Here is a 25,295-nt window from a genome sequence, read left to right on the forward strand (position 1 = left end):
GCCAGTGAAAGATCAGCTATATTGCTATAATAGCCATCCCTAAAGTGGAAGGTAAGATTGGAACTAGAAGTGGACAGCTATTATTCATTTGCTTCATTTATCAGTTTAAGTAATTTGCATGGTACATTCCCAAAAAGTACTATAAGCAGGACATATTTTCTCCATTTTGGGATTGGTGGTTTGTAGCTAAATTAAAATCTTAATGTCAATTAAAATCTAATGATCCAACAGGATTCTGTTGGAACTATTTCATTTATAAGTTAATTAAAAATGAAAATAACTAATGTTTTACTCATCATAAAAAGTTAACATTCAGTTTATTTTTAGAGTGAAATATTTGAAGCTAGATATTGATCTAGAGATATGCATTACTTAGTTATATGCAAAACAGGCAGAAGTATCACCTGGAATGTCTATTATCTTCTCTTAATCATTTACATTAACATGGATTCCTACTAGGTACCATCAGGCAAACTGTTCTGAAAGGGTAGCATAAAACCTTCAGTCTCTGCCAATTATTTTTTAACCTATGGGTTTTATTTAGATTAGATATACAATGTTTTTCCATTTTTGAGATACATACTCAACGAGGATATGAAAGCTCTCTGAAAATGTTATCAGATACCTACTTCAGAAACTTCCCTCTTTGTAAAACAAAGCATTCTGAGTGCTGGGACAGAAATAAATGCCTTTAAATCCCCCCAGTTTTTCATTTAACTATAATACAATTTTAAAAATAAGGATCAAAATTGAACAAATTTAATCTGTGGATATTAGACCAATCACTTCAATTGGCTTTTAGTGATTCCTTTGCAAAATAAATTATTTACTGGGAAAACATGCAGCTCAAAAAACTAAATTGAAGACAGGATGCAATTTATTTTCAAAACTTCCACTCAATGCATTTTGACCACTTGTGAGATTTCCTTTAAATAAACTCACAATCTGATCCCATGCATACAAGTATATGTCAGAAACAGTCTCATTCATTTCCAGCCATATTTACTTATAAGTACATCCAGCTGATTTCGAGGTCTGTTAATACTTGACTCTGGCTAGATTTTTCATGTTAAAAATTACATTCCAAAACCTGATAATTAAGAATCATTATTGCCAATGTGGGTTTTTACACCCTAGTTGTACAATCTAATCTAATCCGTTTTTTTGTTGAGTACATCTATGATGTAGATACGTAAAACTTAAATTTTCTTAACAATTTAGTTTTGTCACTACATAACTGGTATAAATCAAATACCCCTGTTGACAGAAATATAATAATGCACAGTTCTATGAAAATGAAGAAATCTGGATGATGACACACATTTAAGATATGATCCAACTTTAATCTCTCTAAATAAAAAAAGGGTTTCCACTTTTAATCTTCTGCTCAATTTTTAACTAAGCACAATTCTGGGAAATTTTATGCTGAAGCAAATCCTATTATTCCATTGTAAATGAGTATTTTGTTGATGCTCTTACATTAACCTTGCTTTTACTATTTTGTACAGCAAAGCTCATATTACCAGTTACCTTGTTGACAACAACTATAAGTTTCCTCATTATTTTTTAAGGGAAGATAATAGAAATTTTCCCCATATCTACATGTGTAATTATCAAAAAAAGATGTGTAGGCTTGTATGGTGTAATATATAGCAAGCCAGGGGTATGATATAATTCTGCTTTTAAAAACTGCAAATATGCTTTAACTTTAGAATCAACTTTGTATTTGGTTAGTAGTTTATACAATATTGCAAGCACTTATTTCATAGGCCAGACATGATTTTTATACATTGTACATAGTATCTCATGACAGGCATTTACTTAGGAACACTACTATATTGATAATATTAATAAACAGAAACTTTGCAGAAACAAAAAACCCCACTTTTTCTAGTTACATTAGTCTTGCTCTGCATCTGTCTGTGCGTATGTGCCTTCCAGTCACCAGTTGACTTATGGAAACCTCATTAATTTATACCTTTCAATATTATATTCAAAACTTATATCATAAAGTTGATTTGACTTCTTAAAATCCAGTAGCAACTTCAAATGATACCTAGGAATCCTATCTTGAAATGTTGACTGGAGAATTTTTAGATATATTAGTTTTTAACAGAAAAGGAATTCACTCTTAAATCCGTACTACTAAAAAAATTCCAAAAATATATTCTGCATGTCAATTTTCTAGTAGCAACTACCTTAATACCTCCTTTCTGATGGGGTTTATAAGTCTTTTGTTACTTCTACAATTCATTTAATGCTTAACTTTAGAGATTTTGAAGCCTGAAAACCTATCTGCATTTACATGAGAGAAAAAACTACTTAACTCTGCGAGGCTGCGGACGCAAATATGAAACTGTGTGATAAAGAGCTTTTTAAAAAGAGGGCTCTGAACATTAGTCCTAGGCCCCTTCCACACAGCTGAAAAAAACCCCACATGATCTGCTTTGAACTGGAATATACTGCAGTGTGGACTCAGATGACCCAGTTCAAAGAAGATATTGTGCAATTTTCTGCCTTGATATTCTGGATTATATGGTTGTGTGGAAGGGCTCCTAGATAGTGAACCGAAGCAGTTTTGTTCAGATGTGAGATGGACTTCAATAGACTCAATTCCATCTAAAATAACAAGTCTTTGCCTGCAGTATTATAGAACCAAAGAAAGTTTGTTAGACTTTGGAGTGTCAACGGGTCTTGATCCATACAGCTAGCATGGCTATCCTTTAGAAATTACTTTTGTTTCCAGGTAAATTTTTAGAAAACTCCCTTTTCCCTTAAAAAAATCTTGCAATTCTCTAAACTATGTTTAGACACATTTATCCAAATTGGACAATAATGGATGCCAGGCCCCACTTGTGTGCAATCCAGTGTTCGAAAAAAACTGCTTCTCGGAAACTATGAAGGAAAAAGTCTTACAATATGTCCAAGCATTCACAAAAACAATTGTATTTTTCCTTCACAAAGCTAAACACTATCCTATCCCCCTCCCCTGATCTAGAGTACTCAGGCCCCTTCCAAAGAGCTGAATAAAATCCCGGATTATGTGCTCTGAACTGGAATATATGGCAGTGTGGACTCAGATAAGCCAGTTCAAAGAAGATATTGGGGGGGGGGGGTTGCCCTAATATTCTGGGTTATATGGTTGTGTGGAAAGGGTCCTAAGACTTTCTTGTAGTTTTTTTCCCCTCAGGCAAAATAAAAATCTTGTGAGCAAACAGACCACAAGTGACAAATTCATTACGAACCCAAAACGCGCGCCAAACGCGCTCCCTCAGAAGAGAACGCAAATGTGGCGAATAACGGGGAGTGTAGTTCAAAGAGACTCTTTTTTGGTATACATTGCGACACCCTTCCTTTTCTTCTGTGTAATATATATATATATATGGAGAGCGAGATTGAGAGAGAGAGAGAACTGCGCAGGAAGAACTCAACTCCCTGAGACTTGCTTGTCAGGCGCGCGCTTCCCCGCTTTCTCCCGCCTTACCCAAACTTTGCCTGCCTCAGCCTGCCACAAGTTCGCTGAAGAAGAAGAGAGCTCCAACAGGTGTCAGTGAGGACGGGGAAAGCGCTCGGCGCGAGGACACGCTCGGAGGCGGAGAGGGACGCTTTGGCGCGCGAATACGCTACCTGTTCTGCCCGGGGTAGGTTGCAGGCAAGTGGCCCAGAGCTCTGCTGCTGCTGCTGCTGCTGCTGCTGCCGCCGCCGCTGTGGCCGCTGCTCCATGTGCGGCTTTTGCATTCGCGGGCAGGAGGGAGGCTCCTCTCCAAGCGCCGGCAGGCAGCCCCTCCCCTCGCCAGCCCGCTTCCTCATTCCAGTGCAACATCTGGGCGAGCGGCCGGCGGCGGAGGCTCCTGCGGGCATCTCGCCCCTGCGCTCGGGCGCGCGCCGCTTTTGCCTTCGCGGGCAGGCAGGAGGGAGACTCCTCGGGGCTGTCCGATGACGCAGGCAACACCCCCTTCGGCCCGCGCGCCATCCCTCGCGCCCTCCCAGGTTGAAGCCCACCTCTGTGGCTCTTGCTCTGGAGCCCAGACTCTTGCTCTAGAGCAGGGATCCCCAAACTTTTTAAACAGGGGAACCAGTTCACGGTCCCTCAGACCATTGGAGGGCCGCAATATAGTTTAAAAATAAACAACTATGAACAAATATGCACACTGCACATATCTTACTTTGAAGTAAAAAAACAAACAAAATAGGAACAAATACAGCCTTAATGTTAATAGTAATTATAATCATAATAAGAATAATAAAGAGACCCCTTGGGACATTTAGTCCAACCCCCTTCTACCTTTGTGCACCAAAAGCATCCCCTGACAGATGGCCACCCAGTCTCAATGTTGTTAATAATAATAATACTTAATATTACAATTAATTTAAAACACTGACTACAAAAACGTTGACTACTAAAAGGCAGATTGCGTTGGATAATCCAGAACATTGTATAAGCGAATGTTGGATAAGTGAGACTCGACTGTAATATGAAATAATTACTGTGGTAGAATAATACACAACAATATAATCTCTAAAACCAGGACAGTAAATAAAGAACAACATTCTGAAAGCAGGAAAATTGGGAATTCCACAAAGGAAACAATCAGGGCCAGCTAACACCTCCCAAGAAAGGATTCTTCCAGAAAGGAAGCTAAGAATGGAGTAAAGCAGTGTGTGTTACCAAAATGAATACAATCTGGCTCCAAGTATTCAAAAACACTAAAATCACAATATATAAAAATTACTGTGGTATAATAAAACAAAACAACACAATCTCTAAAATCACAACACTAAATAAAGAACACCACTCTGGAAACAAGGGAATTCCACACAGGAAACAATCAGGGCCAGCTAACACCTCCCAACAAAATAATAATAATAATAATGAAAACCGCACTCACTACAAACTAGAGCTGACAGCTGGCACAACAAAACATTGCATGGAAAGGTCCTTGACAAAATTGAAGGAAAAGCTGATAAGGAGAAGACCTGGCTATGGCTCACAAATGGGACCCTGAAGAAGGAGACAGAAGGCCTGATCCTTGCAGCCCAGGAGCAAGCCATCAGAACAAATGCAATTAAGGCCAAGATCGAAAAATCAGCTGATGACCCAAAATGCAGACTGTGTAAGGAAACCGACAAAACCATTGATCATATCCTCAGCTGCTGTAAGAAAATCACACAGACAGACTACAAACAGAGGCACAACTATGTGGCCCAAATGATTCATTGGAACTTATGCCTCAAGTAAACCTCCCAGCAGTAAAGAACTGGTGGGATCACAAACCTGCAAAAGTATTGGAAAATGAGTACGCAAAGATACTGTGGGATTTCCGAATCCAGACTGACAAAGTTCTGGAACACAACACACCAGACATCACAGTTGTGGAAAAGAAAAAGGTTTGGATTATTGATGTCACCATACCAGGTGACAGTCGCATTGATGAAAAACAACAGGAAAAATAATAATAATAATAATAATAATAATAATAATAATAATAATAATAATAATAAAAAATCACACAGTCCAAAATGCTTGGGAAGTGTTCAACTTGTGATTTTGTGATATGAAATCCAGCATATCTATCTCATTTGCTGTGTGATTTTGTGATATGAAATCCAGCATATCTATCTCATTTGCTGTGTTATACTGTGTCCTTCAGTCAATAATAATAATAATAATAGTAAATAGGGTTGGAAGAGACCCCTTGGGCCATTTAGTCCAATCCCCTTCTGCCTTTGTGTGCCAAAAGCACGAGCAAAGCACCCCTTAATAATTAAGAAATAATTAATTAAATAATAATTAAAATACCATTATAAACAAGCAAAGCTTTGGAAGGCACGCACCAGGCTGCACACCCCTTCCTCGTTGGAGGAGGAGGGAGTCGCCACCCCGAGGGCCTGATAAATGGCTTCAATGGGCTGCATGTGGCCCCGGGCCTTAGTTTGGGGAGCCTAAAGGCCCTTTTGACCCGAAGAGAAGCTAGGTTTCTCATCATCATTTGTATACCGCTTTATCTCTATTTTTACAAAAGAGAGACACGGGCACTTTCCACACAGCCAAATAAAATCCCACATTTTCTGCTTTGAACTGGAATATATGGCAGTGTGGACTCAGATAACCCAGTTCAAAGCAGGTACTGTGGGATTTTCTGCCTGGATATTCTGGGATATAGAGCTGTGTGGAAGGGCCCTCAAAGTGGCTAACACTAAAAGCAATACAATGTCATAGCAGAGCACTTGATGAACCAACCTGGACACAGTGTATTATTTGAGAACACAGAAATGCTCCACCACTCCAACAACTATCATGTCAGACTATACAGAGAAGCCATTGAAATCCACAAGCATGTGGACAACTTCAACAGAATGGAGGAAACCATGAAAATGAACAAAATCTGGCTACCAGTATTAAAAAAAAACCCCCAAAAATCAGAACAGTAAATAAGAAACAACACTCTGAAAACAGAGGAGTTCCAGACATGACTCAACCAGGAGCAGCTAATGACTCTGAACAATTGATGCCCCCAGGCAGGAAGAAGCTAGGACATGAAGCTATTCAATGCTAATTACAACATTCACACTAGCCTCCAACTGACAAGAATTCTTATCTCACCCTGGACTTTCCACAGATATATATAAACTTCCTTGCAACATTCACGCTGGCTTCCAACTGACAAAGAACTCTTCTCACACCCTGGACTTCCCACAGATATATATTAACCTTCCTTGCCTAGTTTCTTTATGCCTCACAACCTCTGAGGATACCTGCCATAGATGTGGGCGAAACATCAGGAGATAATACTTCTGGAACATGGCCATACAGCCCGGAAAACATACAACAACCCAATACAAGGTCTACAATCAAGAGACTTGGAAGAGACCACATGGACCACCTATTCTAACACCTTGCCATGCAGGAAAAGCACCATCAAAGCACCCCGACAGATGACCATCCAACCTCTTGTCACGCCAATCTCTTCAAAGGTGCAACTCCAGAAGCAGGGTTAGCAAAATAACCAGGCATTTCTTGCTCTCAGAAAGAAAGTTTTATTCTAAAAAACTCAGAAGAAATACAGAGAACTGGAGCTCCAGTGGTGCCTCTGAAGTAGAGGAATCCTGATAAGTGACAATACATTGGCTTTTGAGCTTTTGAGAAGACAAGTCCATTATAACCTGGCCCATATCCACATTGAAACTTGCCCAGTCACGTTATAGTTTGATTTCCGTTCAGATTTATCTTCCCTGCTTGTTGTGTCTATTTGATGTCTGTTCTATTCTGTAATAGACACTCCCTTCATCAGTTTGACTGTCGCCCAGACTGTTGTCCTATATTGGACCTTTTAACACCTTGGATGATTGTTTAATATTTTAATTACTGTATATACTCAAGTATAAGCCTAGTTTTTCAGCCCTTTTTTTAAGACTGAAAAAGCCCCCCTCGGCTTATACTCGGGTGAGGGTCCTGGTTGGCTTATATTTGGGTCAGCTTATACTCGAGAATATATAGTACATTTATTATTTTCCTCTATTCTTATTGGTATGATTACATTTATTATTTTTCTCTATTATTGTTGCTACTATTACATTTATTTTCCTCTATTTTTATTATTATTAATACATTTATTATTTCTCTCTGATCTTATTATTATTGCATTTATTATTTTACTCTATTTATTATTACTTGTATTATTTTCCTGTATTTATTATTATTATTATTACATGTATTATTTTACTCTATTATTATTAAAAGGATACATAAGCACATTTACATTGAAGAAGAAGAGAATGATTTGATCAGAGTTGGACAGTCTTATCTTAAATTTGAGCTTTATGTAAATACAGTAGAGTCTCACTTATCCAACATTCACTTATCCAATGTTCTGGATTATCCAACGTATTTTTGTAGTCAATGTTTTCAATACATCGTGATATTTTGGTGCTAAATTCATAAATACAGTAATTACTACATAGCATTACTGCGTTGAACTACTTTTTCTGTCAAATTTGTTGTCTAACATGATGTTTTGGTGCTTCATTTGTAAAATCATAATCTAACTTGATGTTTAATAAGCTTTTCCTTAATCCCTCCTTATTATCCAACATATTCGCTTATCCAACATTCTGCCGGCCCGTTTATGTTGGATAATACTCTACTGTATTCAAAAACATTTAACCTACTGATGCCTCAATTAATGTAATTTTATTGGTATCTATTTTTATTTCTGAAATTTACCACCCTCGGCTTATACTGGAGTCAATGTTTTCCCAGGTTTTTTTGTGGTAAAATTAGGTGCCTCGGCTTATATTAGGGTCGGCTTATACTTGAGTATATACGGTATGTCTATTTTAAATCATGACTTGTTTAATTTGTTTTTAAATGCATTTTTGATGTCTTAACTGTTGATTTTACAATATTATATGATTGAATTGGGCTTGGCCCCGTGTGAGCCGCTCCGAGTCCCCGTTGGGGAGATGGAGGCGGCATACAAAAATAAATTGATTATTATTATTATTGGCTTTTATAGGCTGGTCCATGAGGTCATGAAGAGTCAGAAGCAATTGACTGAATAAACAACAACAAACAGTGCTGTGTCACCCTTCTCAATCAAACAGTTTCACACCATGGTCCATGTCACCATCCTGCGGCCTCCCTCTGTCCAGTTCTTATCAGTAAGGGACTGTTTTTTTCCAACCCAACAGATACACAGCAAGGGCTGATGTCAATCGGCAGGGGAGGGTCCGGCAAGCCTCCGTCTTATCAAGGCCGTGTGCCAGCAGGGTGGGTGACGGGATGCTCACAGTCCTCCCTCACAGACATTACCATTCCCTTCCCTGCCAATGATAGACAAGGTGATACAGGTGTTGAATAGTACGGTGGTCATGAGACATTGGCATGAATGTACAAACAGAGCTCAGGTAGGGTAGGCATTGTAGTAGATAGCAGTAACAAAGAAGCATGTATGTAAACAGTTATGGAATTCCCTCCCCAGATTGGCACCCTCCCTCCTGTCTTTCAGAAGTTAAAACCTGGCTATGGGATCAAGCCTTTAGAGAGTAGCACAGAGCAACATGCAGCCATGAATGGAATGGAATGCAATTCAATTTGGAATTACTTCTGGATTAGGATTTCAGGTCTATGTGCAATGTTTTAACAGTACAGTAGAGTCTCACTTATCCAACATTCTGTATTATTCAACACAGTCTGTCTTTTGGTAGTCAATGCTTTTGTAGTCAATGTTTTCAATACATTGCAATGTTTTGGTTCTAAATTCGTAAATACAGTAATTGCTACATAACATTACTGTGTATTGAACTGCTTTTTCTGTCAATTTGTTGTAAAATGTGATGTTTTGGTGCTTAATTTATAAATGGCTATACTACTATACAAAATCCCAGAATACTTGTAAAGTATCTACACAATCACAAGATGGTCTATGTACAAAGAAAATATGTCCAAATAGCCTATATTGTTATTAAAGTTCCCCGTACAAAGCTCAATTTGGCAGTACCAGACAAAATGAAAAGGAGCAACAGCTCTAACACAAAAGTATCCAAGTCTGATATTTGGTTCCAATGTATATAGGCTTCAGGGATACATAGTCAATGAAAATATCTTCCAAACAAAGTAAACAAAGTAAACATGACCAACCATTTGTTTACTTTGTTTGCTAGTAGTAACCAGTACTCACACTCCAGGTGGACGTAGCCAGCTTTATTGCTCCTACACACATGAGAAAGAAAATGACATGACTAATTTCCCTATTATCTTCAGACTCTTTTATAGTGCTCTTCCCTCTTCCCCTTCCAAACCCTTCCCCAGCCTTCTCCAACTCCTGTGAACGATTTCTCCTGATTTTCGCTTCCTCACAGGACTGCGCTCCTCTTCCAGGTTCGTTTGTTAATGCTGATCTTGCTTTAGGTATGTTGGCAGGGGCAGGAGTCAAATGCTTGTTCTTCCAAGCTTTGAATCATGTCCTGATATGATGCCCCCCTAAAAAGGGAAAAGAACCGCGAAAGAAAAGAAAACAGCATCAACGTTGCATGGTAACTAGATATACAGTATTATTGTGGCTTATCAGGGTACTTCAGATGGAATTTCTTGACTATCCGTGACACCCCTTACATCAGAATGATTCACCCATTCAGGATCAGGAAAGCCTTTCCACAAAATTAAATATTGGAGTTTCCCATAATATTTTCTGGAGTCCAGAATGTCCTTGACCTCAAAATGTTCTTGTCCCTGCACCATGATTGGTTCTGGCACTCGAGAGGGAGCGTGCTATTTGTGCTGACCCAGCACCAGTTTGATTAAGTTACAATGAAAGACAGGATGTATCCTTTTAAAGTTATGTGGAAGATCCAGTTTCACAGTCACCGGATTTATCTTTTGCACAATAGGGTAAGGCCCTACAAATTTGGGGCCCAGCTTTTTTGAGGGCTGAGAAGATTTCAAGAATTTTGTTGACAGATACACTAGATCCTGAATGTTAAACTTCACTTGAGATGCTCTTTTTTTGTTTGCATAGTTTTTATATGATTCTTGAGCCTCACATAGAGCTTGTTGTATTACTGGCCAATTCTCTGAAATTTTAAAACTCCAGTCCATTGGTGTAGTAGAGTCTAGCTCCCCTTGCCTCAATTCTGGAACTGGCATGGCATCTTGTCTGATACTGCCTTGAAAGGAGAGACTCCTGTAGCTGAGTGTACTGAATTATTGTAAGCAAATTCACAAAAAGGCAGCAATGACACCCAGTCATCTTGCTGATAATCAGTATAACACCTTAGAAACTGTTGCAAAGTTTTTTGAACTCTCTCTGTGGCTCCATCTGTCATGGGATGATAGGCTGAGCTGAGAGCTTGTTTGGTACCCAATAGACGTTGTAAAGCCTTCCAATGGTTAGCGGTGAATTGTGGCCCTCTATCTGAAATTATCCATTCTGGGGCCCCATGTAATCTATAAACGTGCAATAGCAGCAGGTTAGCTAACTGCTGTGCAGTTGGGAGCCGCTTTAATGGCACGAAGTGAGCTTGCTTAGAGAATAAATCTATCACAGTCCATATCACGGTATATCCTTTGGTGGGGGGTAGTTTGACTACAAAATCCATGGCAATTTGTCTCCAAGGTTTACATGGGTCAGCCACTGTCTGTAAAAGTTCCATAGGCTTCCGCATGGACTGCTTGGATTTGGCACACACCACACATTCTGCTACATAGTCCTATACATATCTTCTCATTCCAGACCACCAAAACTGCCTGTTCAGTAATTGTAGGGTCTTTACAACCCCAAAATGTCCAGCGGTTTTGTGATCGTGTGCTCGGTTGAGTACTTGCCCCCTCAATTTTCCCGAGACATATAACTTCTCCTTGTAGTACCACAAAAACCCTTTCTTTGTGATTGCAGTTGGATGATCCTGCAACCAGGGGTCAGAACCATACTGAGCTTGGAAAGCCTCTTCCCACTCTGAGTGAACCCTAGCTGGGTTCCCTAGAGGGGCTGTCTGGGACCGTGTTTCAACTACTAGCCCTAATTGCTTTTCTGTGAAAATTGTCCCAATGTCCTCTTGTGGTTGACTGTTATGCTGAGGCATACATGAGATGCCATACAATCTGCCATACAATTACTTTTCCCCAGGAAAAAGTTTAGCATAAAGTTAAACCTGCTAAAAAAATTGGGCCCATCGCAGCTGCTTTGCGTTCATTTTCTGGGGGGTCTGTAATGATTTCAAGTTCTTATGGTCTGTCCACACCTGGAAGGGGTATTTTGCCCCCTCTAAAAAATGCCTCCATGTTGTCAGTGTTTCTTTTACCACCAATGCCTCTCTCTCATACAATGGCCACCTCCTTTCAGTATCTGAAAACTTCTTGGACAAATAAGCACATGGTTTTAAAACCCCTTCTGATGTTTTTTGAAACAGTATAGCTCCATATGCAACATCCGAAGCATTGCACTGGATCACAAAAGGCTGTTCCGGGTCTCGGTGTGCTAGCACTGGTTGCTGAGTAAACATTTGTTTCAACTTTACAAAAGCCTCTTGGTATTGAGAAGTCCAATTTAATCGAGCCCCTGGAGCTCTCACCATGACAGACTCTCCTCTTCCTTTAGCTTTTAGTAAGTCTGTCAAGGGCATGGCAATTTGTGCAAAATCCTTTATGAACTGCCTGTAAAAGCTGGCAAATACCAGAAAACTCTGGAGATGTTTTCTTGTTCGAGGCGCCTCCCAATCTAGCACATCTTGTACTTTGCTTGGGTCCATCCTCACCCCCTCCCATGAGATATGGAACCCTAGGTAAAACAGCTTGGACTTGTGGAATTCACATTTGGATAATTTGGCATAAAGCTGTGCTCCTTTTTGCAACACTTGTTGGACTAATTTAATGTGGTCTTCCATATTTTCAGAAATTATTAGGATGTCATCCAAGTAAACGAGAACCCTCTTGTACAGAAAGGGATGTAATGTTTCATTGATCAATTGCATGAATATGCCAGGAGCACCTGACAACCCAAATGGTAAAACTTTATACTGGAATTGACCCAGGGGACAGTTAAAAGCTGTTTTCCATTCATCTCCTTCTTTTATTCAAACCCGGAAATAAGCTTTGTGCAAGTCCATTTTAGTAAAAATCTTTCCCTTGAATAAGTGAGCTAGCATGTCCTTAATTAATGGCAGGGGGTACTTGTTTGTGGTGTAAATAGCATTCAACCCACAAAAATCTGTGCACAGCCTCAGTCCCCCATCTTTTTTTCTGCCTAAATAGCACAGGTGCAGCAAGTGGAGAGTGGGCTCAATAAAACCCTGAGCAAGATCAGTGTCCACAAATTCCCTCAAAGCTTCCTTTTCTCTTTCTGACATGGCATACAGCTTGGGCTTAGGTAACTTTGCTTGCTGTCTATTTTTATGGCACAGTCTGTCTTCCTGTGAGGGGGTAATGCCCCCGCTACTTTATTACTGAACACATCGAGGAAGTCATGATATGCCTCTGGGATAGTTTTCTTTAGCAAGTCCATCTCCTGTTCTACTGGCTCTACTAGTATACCAACTACATCCCTCTTCCCTGGTCCAGGTTCGTTATAGGAGGGAGAATACATCCCATCTGAAAAAATCAAAGTCCCTCTCTTCCAGTCTACATGGGGATTTCCACGTCTTAGCCAGGCCATTCCCAGTATCACTGGATATTGTGTCCCTGTTCTCCATCATCCTCGCCCGATTCCACTCCAGGATTTGGATCTGTAATCCAGTCATCCTCCTCTCTGCCCACATTTGCCCTCTCTCTTCCAGCCCATCGGGATGATGCTTGCCAGGGTTTCTCCTTCCCTTTGTTGGGGCGTTCCGATCTACTTCCTCTCACTGCATTCTTCGGGAAATTTCTTGATAAGTGTCCTTCCATTCCACACACGAAACATCCATAATTTCTTCCTCTCCATTCCTGGCTGCTAATGCGCTGCCTTGGAGGATGCCAGAGCTCTCTCACACTTGCCCCACATGCAGCCGTGTTTCTACCAACTGTAAAATCCTTGGCCCACTTTTTCACTCGCTATTTTATTCTTTCCACTTTTCCAGCTAACAAAATCCAGGACTCTTAAGTCCTCTGGATCATCACGGTACAGTGCCCATTATAGAAGATCTGGTCTCCTCCTTTAAATAGCTCCACTTTAGTGGTGGCTGACCATTCTGGGACTTTACCTGCCAATGACGTGAACTTCAATGCATACTCTACCACTGAGTTATTCCCTTGGCTCAATTGCCTAAGCTGAGTCTTTGCCCATATCTTCACTAGAGGGTCTTTGAACCTCAGCTTTAAAGCCCCCAAGAAATCTTCCTACCAGTTAAGCTCTGGGGTTTGAGTCTCATAAAGTTGCACAATCCAATCTGCCACTTTTCCCTCAACTTTGCTCCCACTGCATGCACTAGGGCTACTTCTGAGGGAAAAGTATGTCCCCAGTCCACCATATAATTCCTCACATTGGTCAGGAAATAAGATAGCTCCCGGGGGTCCCCTTTAAAGTTTACCTGCAGCTTTCCTCTTGCCCAGGAGGGATGATGGGAACTCCTCCCACTGGTGGCAGCATCGGTGGAGGCCAAATTATTCCCTTCTGTTTGTCTTCTCTTGGTTCACCAGTAGGCCACATGCTTCTAGGAGCCCCTCCTTCCACTCCTGCTGGGATTTCAAAACTGGCACTTGCAGCTGACTTTTCTATGCCGCCCGCAGGCTGTACCCCTTTCCAATAAAAGGAAAGCTCTCGTAGCATGGTTTCCCTTGAGTCAACCTTGGATTCCAAAATGCAAAGGCGCTGTGGGGTCTCATCTCCATGCCACTGAGGTGGTGCTCCACCCTTCCTTCTCACAATCATCCCTTCTGCACCAGTAGCAGGGAATTGAGTAAATGTCCATTGCGTGCCAGCAACTGCTCTGCCAACCACCATCTCACCATATGGGGATAACAGTGTTTCTGCCCCAGCTGGAGAGGTCTTTGTTTCATCCTCACTCTCCCTGAGAGCCTGTTCCAGTGACATGGTTTGCTGGTTCTCTCACTGCTGTTCAGGACAATTAGTAAAGTGTAGTAGTGTTATTATGTCAGCTTCTGCTGGTAGTTTCTAGCAATTAACCAATACTCACACTCCAGGTGGACGTAGCCATCTTTATTGCTCCTACACACACGAGAAAGAAAATAACATGACTAATTTCCCTATTAATTTCTATAATTTCTTCAGCTTGGATTGTTACCTTGATGTGATGCTGGGGCTTGAGTGCCTTGATGAAGCCATGAGCAATACTGTGCAGGGCCACCCAAGATGGGAAGGTCATGGCAGATAGGTCAGACCAAGCACGATCCCTGGGGAAGGTAATGGCAACTCACCCCAGATCCTCCCATTGGATATCTTTTTGGATTTTTTAAAATAAGATTTTATTTCTAGAAACTTTAAGAATTTCCTAAAAATCAGTGATGACCCAAACATTCTGAAATTTGGTTGGCTTGCAGTGGTACATGTGTCCTCCAAATGTGGCAATTTTTGTCCCAATAACCCTAAAAATGAAGGAAAGGGGAGCCTGGGAAGTTCCCCCATTGCCACCAATGGGCCAGATCTTCTTAAAGTGAAAAGGAATCTTTGGGCTACTGGATCAAAAAATGGCATTTTGCCATCCCGAATTTGGGCAGCTCCTGAAAAAGCAGAACAGAGGAGGGAGCTGCCATAGCAGGGGCCAGATAAATGGCTTTGATGGGCCGCATGTGGCCCCCTGGCCTTAGTTTGGGGACCCCTGCTATAGACAGACTCTCAACAGTATGAGATCATTCAAGGCGTCTTGCTATCTGGTTGGATGTGTGTGTGGATATGTACTAATTAATATGTATTAATACATTTAGGATGCCTGTGGTTTCCTCTACTTTCAATGTAGAGAAAAAAAGAGAAAAAAGAAGAAAAATATATTTTAAAAAAGTATTTGCCTTCCAATTCATTCCCTTCAGGCATGTTTCATATCCATCTTATATGGTTCCTGCCTTCTGTCTTTTATGTTTATAAGTATCATTATCTTACTAACTTCTCATATTGATTCTATAATTAATGGTGTTCGTTGCTTCTCTAGGAAGTCCTTGACTCTTGACCAATCTGTTTTTTATGTCCTAATTTAATTCTTTCTGTCAGAATGTCCATTTGCATAATCTCAAGTACTTTAGTAGTCCATTCATATATGTCTGGTATTTCTTTTTGTCTCCATTTTTTGGCTATGATAATTCTAGCGACTGTGGTTAGATAAAAGAACAATTTCTCTTGGTTTTTGTCTAATTTGATGTCAGTGATACTCAGGAGGAAGTATTCTGGTTTCATTTTAATATTGACCTGGAGGATTTCTTCCATACTTTTCCTCACTTCTTCCCAGAACTTCTGAATTTTCTTACATAGCCACCACTGATGGAGGAACCTACCTTTCGTTGTTTCACATCTCCAGCATTTGTTTGATACGTTCCTATAGAATTTTGCCAGCTTCTCAGGGATGAGATACCACCTGTGAAACATTTTGAGCCAGTTTTCTCTTAAGTTTATTGAAGCAGTATATTTTAGCTTTTTGTTCCACATGTTTTCCCATTCCTCAAGTTTAATTGTCCTGTTGAGGTCTTTGGCCCATTGTATCATGCAGGATTTAATCAGTTCTGTTTCTGTATCCCACTCTAATAATTGATTATATAATATTTTTATAGTTTTTTGTTTCTTTTTCATTATTTTATCCCAAATATTCTCTTTGACCATGAAGTCCTTTACTTTATCTTCTTTATAACATTCTTTAATTCAGTGTGCTGCACTATTTAAAACTATTGATGAGCAGGATAACAACAATTTTAAAACAATTTTAAAAAGCCAAACCAAAATTTACTAGAAGTTGGCATGGATGCAGGCAGCTGTTGATCCATATCTTCCTCATGCATTTACATGCATATGCCTATTAAAGGGACGATTATTTCACCATATGTGAAGGGAAACCCACTTCCTATCCTTTTCTTTAGAACTCAAATTTCTTCTTGAATACTCCTGTCACTCATAGTCATAAAATGACATAGGATGAAACATTGACCCAATATATTAGAAAATGCTGGGGAGGAGGACATATTTTTTCTAAGTTACACTCCACACACAATCTCTATCAATTCTCTTCTTTCACTTAGATAACTGAGCCATCTACCTGCAGTTGTAAATATCCTAAGTTTTCTGGTAAGTTGAGTATTAGATCATCACCTTTTGTCTCAGGAGCCTCGCACCTTTGTTGTCTTTGGAACTAGACCATTGAGCTAATCAAAAGCTTATTATCATTTCACTGGCATTGTCTTCTCAAAGGACATCCCCTTTCAGACAACATCCCACCAGCTGATTCGTTCTTCAGCTGGCGAATCCCTGGCGGATATTTCCCCACAAAAGAGTATTGCCACCTGGTGGTGGTGACGGCAGTAGTGCCCTCAGCCAACCAGGATGCGGATTGACACCGCCACCTCTTTCATAATAGTCACGTTCATGAACTAAGGGTGTAACTATTATGCGAGGAATTATTAAATAGCAAAGTCAAGACCCCAAAAGGGGGGGGTGCAACTATTATGTGATGGTGGCTATTATGCGATGAAATACAGTATTTATTACTTATGTGTTATGTAATGTATTTGATAATATGGACAGTATTTTATTTTTACAGATAATTTTGTATTTAGATAAAACACAACCTTGTTAATATCTGTCTCTTGATTATTATCACCACATATTAGATATTCTGACTGTTTCCTACTTATTTTGACAATCTGGCAACATTACATGCAATTTATCTAATGCTGTTAAATACCTGGTAGTTTGGATCTTGTTCACATATAATTCCAGTAGTAATTGCAGTTGCTTTATCACACTAATCTATTCCTTAGGAATGTCTTAAGATGGAAATGGGTTCTGTGAATAGAAAATTAACCATAGAGAGAGAAAATCCAGAGGATGATTAATGCAGTATTGGTACTATTAGAACACAGAGAATAAATGTCAGGGGAAAATGTTTACCACAACTCTCCCATTACACGATAATTGGTTTATATAATTCAGGCTTAGTTCTATGTCACTTGTGTAAGAGCAAACCTATTAGAGCCTGACTGGATGAATCACATGAGAATGAAGCTAGTGAGCTTCTGGACTTACCTTTTGACAAGCCAATAATGCTGAGGTTACCTGTTCACACTACATTGTGTTGACAAATGGATCTTGACAGACCGCAGCTGAATTCAGTGAAAGATATTATTTATCTTAAGAGTTGTGAATAATAATCATTTCCCTTGCTTCTCTGACTTCATTGTGCAAGCTAGAGTGAAAATATATAAACAAACACTCAGAGTTCACAATTCAGGTGCAAAATAGGATTTTTTTGCGGGGTGGTTGTGTGTTTTCTGGGCTGTATGGCCATGTTTCAGAAGCATTCTCCTGATGCTTTGCCCACATCTATGTCAGGCATCCTTAGAGGTTGTGAAGTGTAGAATATACCGCACAACCTCTGAGTATGCCTGTCATAGATGTGGGCGAAACGTCAGGAGAAAATGCTTCTGGAACATGGCCATACATCCCGGAAAACACACAACAACCCTGTGATTCTGGCCATGTATCTCTTGTGTAGTCATATTGATCTTGAATCATCTATTTGAATTGATTGGGAAACCCATCAATTGATCCAATATTGTTGTTCTTCTGTCACACTTATTTGTGTGATAATGTCCTTTTGCTGCAGTCTTGATATTGCAAACTAGAGCAAGGTTTAATGTGTATTAATTTAATTGATTTTAAGTCTCTGTTTGTATGTATTTTAAAGCATCTAATAGTTGCCATATGTAAACAGCCTTGAGTCCCCTCCGGAGTAGAGAAAGGCAGGGTAGAAATATGGTAAATAATAAATAAATAAAGTAGGGAAAAATAGAAAAAAGCACTGTGTACTGCTGAATAGGGCAAACATACCCTGTTTCCCCTAAAATAAGACATCCCCAGAAAATAAGACCTAGTAGAGGTTTTGCTGAATTGCTAAATATAGGGCCTCCCCCGAAAGTAAGACCTATCAAAGTTTTTGTTTGGAAGCATGCCCGCCGCGCATGCCCGCCGAACAGAACACCAGAGCATGCAAGATCGGTAAATGTACATACCATAAAGTGTTGTACATGGAAATAATGGTAGTAACAAGAAATTCTTGATAGGATTCACAGTTTGTCTGGTTATGCTGGTTTATGATGGCAACTACTGTACAGTATATAATAAATGTTCATTTTTTTGTTCAACAATAAATGTGAATTCTTCTTCATGGAAAAATAAGACATCCCCTGAAAATAAGACCTAGAGCATCTTTGGGAGCAAAAATTAATATAAGACACTGTCTTGTTTTCGGGGAAACACGGTACGTAAGAACTGAGGCTGTATGGAATTTGCATCAATTAAGTGCCAACAGTACACAATTGCAGCACGGTGTGAAAGTGATCATTCCAATAACTGTATAGTTTTGTTTGCTCAAACAATGGGATTTCTATGAGACCATAGGCTAGTGAGATAAAGTCCTTGGATTATGGACCCATGCTCCTTTGTCACTTCCAATTTATTTTCTCATTTTCATTACTCTAAATGGTAGCTTAACTAGGTCTAATTGGCTAGCTCCTTTGTTATAAAAGTTCAAACCCATAACAAATTTCTGCTCGGCCATATTGAAAAGCAAAGCATATTTTAACATCGGTTAAAATTATACTTTTACTAATGGGCTGAGAATGGATTGAAGAGTAAGCAGGAGATGGAATATGAGATCGAAAAGTGTTGAATAGACATGTCAACGATGTGAGGCAAGATCAACTGAGAAGGGAGTAAGACAGAAGCAAGGAAGGCAGCATTAAGGTGATCTTCTCAATAAGGGAAGTACTACAGTCTGGAGATAATTTCCAGATTAATTCTTGAAATTATTGCCTATGGATGCTCTCTCCTAGCAGTTTAATATAAATATTATGGTGGCCGTAGCAGTGTCAACTCCTTATCCTGCTCTGAAGCCGGTTTGAAATGGGTAAAGGAACCTTTTCAAAGGCCTTAATGAAATTGAGGTATACTATATCCACAGCATTCCCTTCATCTATCAAGCTTGTTTAGGTTCTTCTGCCATGACTTGTTTTTGACAAACCCATGCTGACTAATAAAATGTGGGTTAGACAATGCCACTGTTAGGTGGATTGGGAATTGGTTGACTGGCTTATATATGTTCACATATTGTAAACATGTAAACATCTATAATTGTATTGCTGAAATATATGGACAAACACACAATGCAGATTTGCACATTAAACATACATTCAAAAATGTGTTTTCTTAAGTTGAGCGGGGCAGAATATATATTCCTTTGTGATGGAGCAAAAAAACAACTCAATTATTGGGATAAAATGTAGATTGGATTTCAGGAAACATAATATAAACGAGATTTAGATTTCTTTTCAACAGCAGGAAAATGCGGGGGAAACAAAATAAAAACTCTTTGGACTGCCTCATCACCCCTGTTGGCTCCTTACTGGCAAAGGAATGGTGAGATGCAAATGTTCAGCAGTGATAGGGTGTTATGATAAATCACAGTCTTATCACAGCTGTCCCATCTTAGTGATGCTGGATTAATAAAGGAAAGGGCTTCTCTGAGTATTCATGAGAATAAAGACACTGCTGGAATAGTTACATCTTTGAATGAATTAGCATTTATAACACAGTATCTTTTGCTGATGACAATGAGTGGAGAACAAAACTACATGACAGAGTAGTAAGAGGTACAGCTTTTCCCTTTATTGTATCTTACGGTTTGGAATTGTTATATATCCTACATTGTTATTTGTCACGTAACTTTCAAAGACACATGGGCTCTAGATTAAAACTATTACAAATGGGTTTCAAGTGCTTTCTTACCTTTAAGTGCATAGCACTGGGTAGTGAGCACTCTTATTTATGTCCTCAGCTCATATTCAATTGCCAACCTGATTGATTCTAGAGACAAGAGAAAGGGTGAAGCATCATGGGTTTCAACTGCAAGAGACAAGATTGGATTGGATGCTAATTCCACATCTACATTAGAAAAGCCACCTAGTTACATTTCCAGCACATATGCCTTCATCAGGTTTCTGACTTGATGGATAGCTATATTAATATCACAAACATGGGGAATTGAAGTGGAAATGTCTTCAGTCACTATTTGTCATACTTCTGTGTATCCATTTTAATACTGAAAAAATGGACTGAGTCAGAAAAGCTTATTGAACTGAAATAGTTACTACAGTAAAGAATTTATTATTTACACATGAAGCTGTCTGTACTCCTTGTGTATTTTCACAAATCCTTGTAAGAGCTCATCATCCCGCAGAGCCTTAGTTTTCTGGACCCCATTGTATTCAGCTGATAGGCAAGGGCGGTTCACCCGTTAGGCCAACTAGGCAGTTTCCGAAGGCGCCATGCTCTTGGGGGCGCAGTTGAGGCGCCTCTTGAGGCGCATCCAAGTTGAGAAGCTTCTTGCCTTTTTTGCTTTTTTTCCCTTCCCGCTGGGAGGGGGCACGCCCTCCTGCATGCACGCATGCATGCATGCATGTGCGCACACCCCCACCTCCTCCTCCCAGACTTGCTGCCGGAGGCAGGCAGGCGAGGAGGGAGGTGCTCCCCGAGGGATAACAAGAGAGACCTTTACCGGCACAGTCAATGGCAAGGTAGGGACGCCACCGGTGCAAGAAGGAGGAGGAGGGGGCGGGTCCAGCTGGGAGTGGGCTGTGCCAGGCCCCTAGGCCCTGTGGTAGCCCAGCAAGGCCACCGTAGGGCCTAAGGGCCTAGCGCTGCCCACTCTCAGCAGCCCTGCCTCCTCCTCCTCCTCCTCCTCCTCCTCCTCCTCCTCCTCCTCCTCCTCCTCCTCCTCCTCCTATGGAGCTCAGTGCAGACAATGGCAAGGTAGGGATGCCACCAGCGCGAGGAGAAGGAGGAGGGGGCGGGGGCGGCTGGGAGTGGGCAGCGCCAGGCCCTTAGGCCCTACAGTGGCCCTGCTGGGACTGGGAAAAGGCAGAACAACTCAACATCTTCTTCGCCTCAGTCTTCTTCCAAAAGGTAAACAGTGCTCAACTTGGACAGAAGATGCATTAGGGAAATGCATCACAAATAGGTAAAGAAGCAGTTCATGAATATCTAGATCAGGGGTCCCCAAACTAAGGCCCGGGGGCCGGATGTGGCCCTCCAAGGTCATTTACCTGGCCCCCGCCCTCAGTTTTATAATATAATCTTTTTATATCATTTTTAATAATATAATATATTGTATTTACATATAATACTGATAATAATATTATGTTATACAATATAATACAAATAATAGTACCATATAATAATATTCATTATATGTTATATATTACATATAATATTACAGTATAGTAGTATAGTTCAATATAGTAATATATCATGCTAATATTGTGCAATGCTAATAATATAATATATTCTATGTACATACAGCTGCTCTGAGTCCCCTTCGGGGTGAGAAGGGCAGGATATAAATGTAATAAATAAATGTAGTAGATGAATAAATAAATAATTTTAGACTTAGGCTCGCCCGAAGTCTGAAATGACTTGAAGGCACACAACAACAACAACAATCCTAATTAACTTGACTATCTCATTGGCCAGAAGGAGGCCCACACTTCCCATTGAAATCCTGATAGGTTTATGTTGGTTACAGTTGTTTTCATTTTTAAATATAGTATTGTTCTTTCATTGTTGTTGTTGTTTTGCACTATAAATAAGACATGTGCAGTGTGCATAGGAATTTGTTTGGGTTTTTTTCCAAATGATAATTTGGCCCCTCCACAGTCTGAAAGATTGTGTACCGGCCCTCTGCTTTAAAAGTTTGGGGACCCCTGATCTAGATAATCTAAATGAATTCAAATCTCCAGAATCAGATGAACTATATCCAAGGACATTAAAAGACCTGTCAGGTGTAATTTCAGAACAATCATTGTTCTGGCAATCATTGTTGAGAATTTCTGGAGAACAAGAGAGGTTCTAGCAGACTGGAGGAAAGCAAAGTTTGTCCCCATCTTCAAAAAGGTGTGAGAGGATCCAGACAATTATCACCCAGTCAGCCTGACATCAGTACCAGGAAATTTTCTGGAGCAGATCATAGAATCATTGAGTTGGAAGAAGCCACATAGACCATGTAGCCCAACCCCCATTCCATGCAGGAAAAGCACATTCAAGGTACCCTATACAGATGGCCATCCAGCCTTTGTTTAAAAACCTTCAAAGAAGTAGCCTCCACTACACTCTGAGGCAGAGACTTCCACTGCCAACCAGCTCATACAGTCAGGAAGTTCTTCCTAATTTTCAGGATGAATATCCTTTCCTTTAAATTGAACCCATTGCTCCGAGTCTTATTCTCCAGGGCAGCAGAAAACAAGCTTTCTCCTGTCTGTAGGCACCTAAAAAGGAATGCCATACTCACAAAAAACTCAACATGGCTTTCTCAAAACCAATCTTGCCAGACAAACCTCATCTTTTTTATAGAGTTACAAGTTTGGTGGATGAAGGGAATACTATGGATATAGCATACCTCGATTTCAGTAAGCTTTGACAAGGTTCCCTATGACATTTTCATAAAGAAACTAGCAAAATATGGGTTAGACAATGTTACTCTTAGGTGGATTGGGAATTGGTAGACTGGCTGAACCTAAAGGGTTCCTCATCATCATGCAGAGAAATGACTAGTGGCTCAGTGCTATTCAACATCCTTACCAATGACTTAGACCAACATCCTTACCAACATGACTTACCAATGGAATAGAACGCATGCTTTTAAAATTTGCAGATGGCACCAAAATGGGAGGGAGAGCTAATACCCTAGAGAACAGGTTTAGAATCCGAAATGACCTTAACAGATTAAAGAGCTGGGCCAAAACTAACAGAATGAACTTCAACAGGGAGAAATGTATGGTACTATATTTAGGCAATAGAAAAGAAAGCATAGATATAGGACGGGTGACATCTGGCTTGAAAGCAGTACGAATGAAAGGGATTTAGGAGTCTTTGAAGGAGTCTTCGACTAATTCAGCACAATTTGATGGAGTCCTTTTACCTCCACCAATACCCAGCCAATGCACTTTATTACTGGCCCATCTTATTAGTGACCTTGCAATATATTGCACATGTATAATTTATTGTCTTGCCTCCAATTTTTGAACATGCCCATTGTTCCTGGCTATTTTTTATTGGTTGTTGATGAGTTTATGCTTTTATGATTTTTATATGTTTTTATGTATCAGTTCAGTGTAATTGAATGTATCTTATTTATTTATTTATTTAATTTCTATACCGCTCTTCTCCCCCAGGGGGACCCAGAGCGGTCTTACATAATGTCACATATAATACAACATGTAGAAAAAAACAAACATAAAACACAAATAAAAGCCGGTATCCAAATCAAATTTAAACAATTAAAACCATGTGACCATTACAAAAAGGGACGTTTCGAGCCAAAATCAGAGCCAGTCTGTGTTCGAATTAATATTAATCCAACAGGTCATATCAGCTCATATCTTAGGATGGGCCAAATGCTTGATCCCTCAGCCAGGTCTTCAGTTGCTTCCTGAAAGACATGAGTGATGAGGCTTTCCTAATCTCTCTTGGCAAGGAGTTCCGCAGCCACGGAGCCACCACTGAAAAAGCCCTGTGTCTTGTCCCCCAACTTCACCTGTGACGGCGGCGGGACCAAGAGCAGGGCCTCACTCGAAGATCTTAATCTGCAGGACGGCCTGTAGGGGGAGATATGTTCTGAGAGGTAAGTTGGACCAGACCCGTTTAAGGTTTTGTAGGCCAAAGTCAGCACTTTGAATTGTGCCCGGAAGCTAACAGGCAGCCAGTGGAGCTGCTTCAACAGAGGAATTATATGCTCCCTGAATGATGCTCCAGTTAGTAACCTGGCTGCAGAACGTTGGACTAGTTCCAGCTTCCGAACAGTCTTCAAAAGCAACCCCATGTAGAGTGCATTGCAATAGTCCAAACAAGATGTAACAAGAGCGTGGACCACCGTGGCCAAGTCAGGCTTCCCAAGGTACGAGCACAGTTGGTGCAGAGGTTTAAGTTGTTGTATTTTATTGTTGCATTAGTGGGCTTGGTCCCCATGTAAGCTGCCCTGAGTTCCTTCAGGGAGATGGGGTGGGATATAAGAATAACGTTATTATTATATTATTAGTAGACCACAAGCTGAATGTGAGCCAATAGTGTGATGCAACAACTAAAAAAGCCAATGTGATTCTAGGTCGCATCAGTACAAGTAAAGTGTCTCTACATCAGTGGTACTCAACCTGTGGGTTCCCAGATGTTTTGGCCTTCAACTCCCAGAAATCCTGGTAAAAGCTGGGATTTCTGGGATTTGTTGAGAACCATTGCTCTCAATCAAGGAACTTAATAGTGCCATGCTATATTGCTTTGATCAGGACTCATCTAGAATACTGTCTCCTGGTCTGGGCACCATAATTCAAGAAGTATAATGGCAAGCTGGAATGTGTCCAGAGAAGGGTGACTGAAATGATCAAAGGTTTCGAAGCCAAGTCCTATGAGGATCAGCTGGGGGAGCTGGTTATGTTTAGTTTGGAGAAAAGAAGGCTGAGATGGGAAATAATAGTAACGTTTAAATTTTTGAAAGGATGTCACATTGATTCTGAGCTAATGCAATAGAATGAGGGGCACTGACAGCAGAAAAAGCAATTTTTTTAAAGAGTAAAGTTTGACAAGATTTTTCCCCTCTGGAAATCTGGACAAGGCACACCA

At 40.2% G+C, this 25,295-nt stretch overlaps 1 protein-coding gene across 10 annotated transcripts in view; it reads right to left on the reverse strand.

The window, feature by feature from the left end:
- Positions 1-3,896, reverse strand: part of ikzf1 (IKAROS family zinc finger 1) — a 107,577-nt gene extending 103,681 nt beyond the window's left edge. For all 10 annotated transcript variants that reach the window (XM_062984279.1, XM_008112936.2, XM_008112935.2 and 7 more), the window contains exon 1: positions 3,628-3,896. In XM_062984279.1, the coding sequence (XP_062840349.1) occupies positions 3,628-3,823 (196 nt within the window). In that variant the 5' untranslated portion in view covers positions 3,824-3,896. The remainder of the gene's footprint in view (positions 1-3,627) is intronic.
- Between the last annotated feature and the right edge of the window lie 21,399 nt (positions 3,897-25,295).

This window comes from Anolis carolinensis, chromosome 6 (assembly GCF_035594765.1).
Source record: "Anolis carolinensis isolate JA03-04 chromosome 6, rAnoCar3.1.pri, whole genome shotgun sequence".
NCBI classification, from domain to species: Eukaryota; Metazoa; Chordata; class Lepidosauria; order Squamata; family Dactyloidae; genus Anolis; species Anolis carolinensis.